The sequence below is a fragment of the Oryzias melastigma genome, linkage group LG6, assembly GCF_002922805.2.
Source record: "Oryzias melastigma strain HK-1 linkage group LG6, ASM292280v2, whole genome shotgun sequence".
Taxonomy (NCBI): domain Eukaryota; kingdom Metazoa; phylum Chordata; class Actinopteri; order Beloniformes; family Adrianichthyidae; genus Oryzias; species Oryzias melastigma.
In genome coordinates, this window is record NC_050517.1 from 34,384,279 (window position 1) to 34,391,950 (window position 7,672).

Consider the following 7,672-nt stretch of genomic DNA (forward strand, 5'->3'; position numbering starts at 1 on the left):
TAACAGAAAGCTGGAACTTCACATTTCCCAGACCTCAGTCTGGTACCGGTCCACAGACAAAACAAATGTACGTACAGAAACTTGAAGTAAATTTTGATCAAGAAAACTACTGAATTAAAATGATTTTGCTTATGTTTTATCAATTGATTTTTATTTATTTTTGTATATTTTTTAGAGCTGTCAGGCGATTAAATTTTTTAATCGCGATTAATCGCATTGTCCTGAGTTAACTCGCAATTAATCGAAAATTAAAATGTGGCCTTTTTTTTTAAGGAAAAAAAATGTGTGCTTCGTGGAATTTAGCAGTTCTACAATAATTATGAAAACAAGAATGGTAAAATTAATAGTTTTCATCAGAAATACTTTATTTTGTAACATTGTATTGAGATAAACTTTCTTAACAATAAAAGGCTGTAACATAAAATGCCTAACAAAAGCCCAAGTGCAAGTGAAGGGCATTTTAAATTCAAAACTTCAATCAACGTTCAGTAAAATAAAATAAAAAACATCAAAAATAAAATTTCCATAACACTTTCATGTTCATTTTTTGTCAGGACCAAATCTTTTCCTCCTCTGCTGAACTACAGTAATAAATGAAATAAAGATTTATCATTTCCAATTAACTTTATTTATACATTAAAGACTGAGAAAAGCGAGATACACTGTGGATAGTTTGACAGTCTGTTACTGCCGCCGCGTTCTCTGGCTGCAGCTCGATGCAGCCACGTGTCCAGCGGAGCTCACGCCATGAATATGCCGGCAGACAGACCGCTATGCTGGGGCTGGAGCAAACCTCCAGAACATTTAAAACGTCCCCCGGTGCGCTTGCTGTTCAGAACGTCGGGCTCTCGGGAGGCAGCGCCTGACGCGAGCCGGTACCACCAGACGTGGTACTGGACGCGAACCGGAGCCGGGTTAGGGTTCAAGAGCTCTCCAGGTCCTAGCGCCGGCCGGTTTTAGCTCGCAGCTCGGTGGTTGGAGACCCCCGTGATCTAGTGAGAGCAGCCGGTGAGAGAGGGGCGGGACGCGCGGGATGGAAAGTATGAGAAAATCCGCGATTAATGCGTCAAAAAAATTGTCGGCGTCAAGCATGTGTCAGATTAATGCGTTTTTAACGCGACAAATCTGACAGCCCTAATATTTTTACAGAACTTTGAATTGACCTAGGTATGAATTGTGCTTTATAAAGAAACGTGTTTGCTTAAGAAACTAAAGCACAGAAAATACTCTTCTGTGTTTAAGTCCCTCTCCGATGAAAATCATGTTTTTGACTGCAGTTGTAAAGGATTGTAAATCAGTGGAAGTTCGGTCCACGAAGCTCTTCATTTCCTCGTCCGAGCTGACATCCAGCTCAAAACGAAACTGCTGTAGCAGCGGTGATGATTTACGCTGGCGAGACACAGAGTGTATGTGTCCCCGGTCAGCTCCAAAAGCCACGCCCCCTTTAGAGAATATTTTGCCTACTGAGGCTTCAGATCAACATGAAAAATGGCTTTTTAAGACATTCAGGTTGTGGGATTTTGGTTAAAAACTTCATAATCAAAATTAAAACACTACTGGGAAGTTTTTTTTTTTTTATTAAAAACAGTTTTCCAAGGGGGACTTTGAAGAGAAATATACAGTAAAGCATGATTAAATAAGAAACAATAGGATTAATATGAAAGATAATCAGAGCCTGGGTGGAGTTCTTGTTGTTAAAATGGACTTTTAATGAAAAATCTCCTTTAATGTTGATTTCATGGATTTTTTACGGATCATCAACTGTGTTTCATTTAATCTATCTCCTCTGTAAAACATCTGCGGACAGTTTCAAACTGTTTTTAAACTATATTTCAGCATTTTGATTTGAAAAATAGATTTTTTGCAGAAACTAGAGGCTTAATCAAAATTAAACACCAACTTCCACCCTGAATATAAAAATAAAATCCGTCTGATGAAGGGCCACTGCTCTAAGGTTGGGTGGAAAAGCTAGAATGAGTCTGAAGCACAAAATAAAGTTTTATTAGCTGATGCACAAACTGCTGATCCCTCTGAGCGCCAACAACTCCATCCCATAATGACTCTTACCTTCAAGGTGTTGCTCAGGATGACTTGAATGTTCTTTGCCGCAGAGCCTCTCTCCCTGTGCGACGACGGCTGGATGTCGGTGGAGTCGCCACGGAAACACATCCTGGTGTTTGCCACCACGCGGAGCGGCTCCTCCTTCACCGGACAGCTCCTCAACCAGCATCCGGAGGTCTTCTACGTCTTTGAGCCTCTGTACCACGTCCAGCAGGCCTTCACCAACTCCAGCAGCAGGATACGCCGCACGCTGGACCGCCGCGCCCTGCTGGGGGCCTACAGGGACCTTCTGCTCAACCTCTACACGTGTGACCTTCACTTCATGGAGAACTACATCCGGCCCGAGCCCCAGGACCACGTCACCAGCTCCTTTTTTCGGAGGAGCTCCAGCCACGCCCTGTGTTCTCCTCCTGTTTGCTTGGAGGAGGAGGCTGCAGCATCTTCTGATCTGCCCGATGAAAGCTGGTGTCCAAAGAGGTGTGGAGCTCTGAACCTGAGCCTGGCCTCCATGTCGTGCCTTTCAAAGAGACTCGTTGCAGTAAAAACAGTGAGAATTCCTGAGGTGGGAGATCTGCGGACGCTGACGGAGGACCCTCGCCTGGACCTGAAGATCCTTCACCTGGTGAGGGACCCCAGAGCCATCCTGGCCTCACGCATGACGGCTTTTGCAGATCAGTTTCGCGCTTGGAAAATCTGGAATGTGACGGGGCGTCAGCCCCGGTACGTGGACCTGTCCCAGATCACCAGCACCTGCAAGGACATGGCAGCGTCTGCAGAAACGGGCCTGCAGGGACCGGCGTGGCTGCACGGACGCTACCTGCTGGTGCGCTACGAGGACTTGGCTCTCCACCCAGAGACCAAGGCGACGGAGATCTACAGGTTTGTGGGGCTGGAGATGGACCAACGAGTCAGGACGTGGATCTCAAAAAACACCAACAGCAACGCGTCGGCTCAGGCCGATTGGAATTACAGGTACTCCACCTCGCGGGACTCCAGGGCCACAGCGGAGAACTGGAGGCTGCGGCTGGGCTTCGACGTGGTCCGAAAGATTCAGAGTCTGTGCAATCACACGCTGGCTTTGCTGGGATACAAGCAGGTTCAGTCTATAGCCGAGCTGCGGAACCTGTCCACCAGTTTGGTGGAGAACAAAACCTTCCAGCCGCTCACGTGGTGAGGGATCCAGAACTCCTTTATTTATTAAAATGATTTGTATTTATTCTTGTCTGTCAACATCCTGATGGAAAAATAAACACATCTTAATTTTGAAAGGTGCCTAAAGAAGAAGAAAATATTTGAGAAATTCAATCTTGATAAAGCTCCAGAGTGCGACACAAAGAGCAAAAAAGCACCTAACGGCTGTTCCCACCAAACGCAGAAGGACCGCGGTCCTCAGCGGTCAGCTCGCGCCGTGCAGAGATCGCTTCAGCGCGAGCCACGAGTGATCCGTGTCAATCATGGCATAAAGTTACACCAAGACACACGAGAGAATCAGATCAATTTTCAAAATATAACCAATTTTTCACAATAAAATAATACAATTGACAAATGCAATCATGTTTTTGTATCTAAACTAGGGCTGGGTTCATAAAATTGATGAATCGATTTGAAGCTTAACAGATCCATAATTGATTCATAAAAAAATTAATCGATTTAGCACATAAAGATAAAGTCTGCTAGTTTGATGCTAACGTTTAATGGAATTTCCCATAGGACGGCTAATGCTAACGCTCAGTCAACCTAAACATACTTTGATGACTAAATGAACATCTTTATAAACTCACAGGCAGGAATTCTCCAAAACAATTTTTTTTGCTCATGTTTTCTTCTTCTTCTGATATGAGGTGTACTTCTATAGTGCCATCGCCACCTAGTGGCCAAACTGAAAGGCAGAGAAGCAGAACAATGCTTACAATGTTAGTGATCTGAAGAATTTTGTTAGAAATTCTCCTTTAGTGAATTCATGTAACACTGTACGATATAATAATTTGAATATAAATGTATTCAAAACATTCGAATATTAATGTATTTCTAAACAAATGTGTTTAAATGTGTAAACTCAAAATTGAGTTGAATTGAAGGATCGAAAAAAAAAAAAAAAAATTGGAATCGGAAATTATAATCAATACCCAGCCCTAAACTAAACAGACTGTAGAAATTCAAATACAGTATTCCCCCCTTATTTGCGGGGGTTAGGGAATGGAGACCTCCGCAAATATGGATAACCCCCACTCTCCGTTTCACTCCCCATCCCCTGCAGCCGAAGAATGTACGTTACCAATCACTGCTCCTCAAAAACACTTCTGATCGTGCTTTGTAAACATTTAATAAAGAACTTTGGACTATTGTTAACAAAAAGAGTTTTTATTAAATCGAGAACGATAGGACTGTCACTCTGTGCCTTAAAAAAGTGCGAGCTTCCTCCTTCATCGGTTAAGTGCGAGACAGCATCTCTATCCAGAATTTTCCAGTTTTATCTGTGTTAAACACCTGCTCTGGATCATAATTATCCTCCACGACTATCAGGATTTTTCGGAGTTGCTTCAGAATCAGCTGATGCCATTTCTCCATGCAGGCCTGCCTGTGTGGACTGGCGTGCTCTTCAACTGCCCTCCTGGGAAATTCCTGCAGCACCTTTGGCAGTGAAAGTCTCAAACAAGCGTCTTCAGTTGTCGGAGTTTTTGTGACGAACCGGAGGAGTCGCGTAACTGAAAAAACACATATTGATGTAGTGGGATGACTGCGGTGCAGGGTGGGGGTGTGGTTTTTGGCGTCTAAACACAACGAGAGAGAGGTTGGCAACAAGTCAAGATGGACAATGTCAGATTAATTGTAGAAGCTCTAAATAAACCACAGCTGAGCAGAAACGCCTGTCGACTGTCGCGAAAAAACACGCGTTTGGTGTGAACTGGAGGTGAAGCGGATTCCGCGCACACTCCGCTTCCCGGCATTTCTGCATGCGGTGTGAACCCGGCATAAGAGCTTTGATGGTTATGATTGTCTTAAACCAGAAGTCTGTGAGGATGGGAGTCAGACGGAGCGCAGAAAACACCTGACATTCATGAAAATCTAGTTTCAGATTATTCATCCAGTTTATGTTCAGCACAGAAAGGAAAGTCCTTCATGCAAACTGTTGGAAATAACTCTAAAATGGACTCAAGTATTTTAAATCATTGATGATTTAACATCTAAATGATCTGAAATCTGAAGCAGTAAAGAAATCCATCCAAAAACATTTTTTTGTTGTTCTTTACTGTGTGAAGATTTTAGATGAAATATTTCTGTCGTTGAAAGAGAAGAAGCTATAAACAGAAATTTGTCAAGGATTGAGTCGAAGATGCAAACAGGAGAATAAATCTCCTCCAAACTACATCTAAAACATACCCCCCGAAGAACACCTAAAAGTGCAAGAGAAGCTGCCATGGAGGAGAAGACAAGGACAACGAACAGATGGAAAAGACTTAATAAATACTAATCATAAAAAGGTTGAATTTTGCAATAATTAAAAACATAAAGACACACATTAATGCATATTTAAAATATTTAAGCAGTCATTTTAAACAACAGAAAGTCAATGAGTTATCTAAAATAATCAAATAGAAAAGCAGGACTAACACCCAAAGGCAAAGAAAACGTGGACTCCAGTCTTTTAAGACGCCAACGCACCGATAAGTGTTAACTCAGTTTCTCAACAAAAAGGAAAAAAAAATCCACACGAAGTATCCATGATCGCACACAGACAGCAGAACTGTCCTCATGGACAGACGGACGGAAGAAAATCAGGAAAACTCCCACAGAACAGCATCAGCAAGAAGAGACGAAAGCAATAAAGTCTCTGGAAAAGACACATCCACAACAATCCCAGCAGCAGATGAAGACACAAAAACAGACCAAACACACAAACTCCTTTAAAAGAAAGAGTAAAAAAGCCTGAAAATGAGAAAAAAAAAAAACGGGATTAAAACCCCCTCCTGGATGGTAATGATGGGTCCAAAGTTCCACAGAACTGTGAAAACTCTGAACAGCTCAAAACCCAAAAGTTAAAAAAGATCAGATCTACATTTCAGAGTTCTTTAAACTCCAGCAGACGACAATCTGAAAACTGAGAAGAAACTCAGAGAGAAAAACACAATTTCAAAATGCGAAAGCTTCAGAGAATGAGGAGAGCAAAGAAACAAAAACTCAAGTCAGAAAATCAGATCGATATAAACAATCAGTGAGAGATAGAATGATGCGAAACAAACAAATTCACAAAAATCAAGAAACCCGGAAACACCATGAGGGGGCGTACATGCTCCCACCCATTTGGGATGGCGTGGTAACGGTCTGCAACCTTTGCCAGTGAAAGAGCCATTTGGGCCTGTTTGGTACTGATCAGAACCTAATGGGAGCCGCAAAGACTTTTTTTTTTACCGTTTTAAGAAAATTTTATACAAATTTGCAACTTCACATCAACGTTTTTATAATAAATATGAATTATATTTATTTTTGGCCGCAAATGAATACCTGACTCTTAAGATAAATTGGAATTTTCTCTAAGTTGTTTTTTACTTTTGTCAGAAGCTCATATGACTTTCTTATAAAATAAGACTTCCTGTCTTAAACAGGAACATTCAAGTGAAGCAAATGCATTTGTAAACCACACAAGACAAAACTAAAATTTGAGCACAATGCTAAAATATTAGCAAAATTAGACATTTTTCCATTTTTGTAAGCTTATTTAGAGTTAAGCTAATATTTTAACAATATTTTAGCTGTATTGACAAAATTAAATATTTTTCCAGTTTTTAAGGACAATTTGGAGTTTAGCCAATATTTTAGCAGTATGCTAACTGTTTTGACTAATTTAGACATTTTTCAATTTTTTTAGGCTAATTTAGAGTTAAGCTAATATTTTAACAACATTTTAGCTGTTATGACAAAATTAAACTTTTTTCCAGTTTCCATCCATCCATTTTCCTGACCGCTGTGTCCCTTTCGGGGTCGCGGGGTGCCGGAGCCTATCCCGGCTACTGAAGGGCGAAGGCGGGGTACACCCTGGACAGGTCGCCAGTCTGTCGCAGGGCCTCAATCACACACATTCACTCTCACATTCACACCTAGGGGCAATTCAGAGTCACCAATTAACCTATGAAGCATGTTTTTGGACGGTGGGAGGAAGCCGGAGTCCCCGGTGAAAACCCACGCATGCACGGGGAGAACATGCAAACTCCACACAGAAAGGTCCCAGCCGGGATTCGAACCGGGGCCTTCTCGCTGTGAGGCGAGAGCGCTAACCACTTGCGCCACCGTGCAGCCCTTTTTTTCCAGTTTTTTTAGGCTAATTTGGAGTGTAGCTAATATTTTAGCACTATGCTAACTGTTTTGGCTAAATTAAAAAGATTTTCAGCTCTTTAGGATAATTTAGAGTTAAGATAATATTTTAACAATAAGCTAGCTGTTTTGACAAAATTAAACATTTTGCCTTTTTTTCAGGCTACATTTGGAGCCTAGCCAATATTTTAGCATTATGCTAGCTTTTTTTAGCAACATTAGACATTTTTTTTCCTAATTTCTTAAAGATTATTTGGAGATTAGCTAATATTTTAACAATATGCCAGCTGTTTTGGCAAAA

General features: G+C 41.5%; 1 protein-coding gene and 1 non-coding gene across 5 annotated transcripts in view; one reads left to right on the plus strand and one right to left on the minus strand.

Annotated features, from left to right (window-relative positions):
- si:ch73-62b13.1 (uncharacterized protein LOC100002270 homolog) overlaps window positions 1–3,329 on the plus strand; it is an 8,476-nt gene extending 5,147 nt beyond the window's left edge. For all 4 annotated transcript variants that reach the window (XM_036212586.1, XM_024281359.2, XM_024281360.2 and 1 more), the window contains one exon: window positions 2,112–3,329. In XM_036212586.1, the coding sequence (XP_036068479.1) occupies window positions 2,112–3,235 (1,124 nt within the window). In that variant the 3' untranslated portion in view covers window positions 3,236–3,329. The remainder of the gene's footprint in view (window positions 1–2,111) is intronic.
- Window positions 1–7,672, minus strand: part of LOC112152087 — a 33,471-nt gene that overhangs the window by 24,340 nt on the left and 1,459 nt on the right. The window lies entirely within an intron of this gene.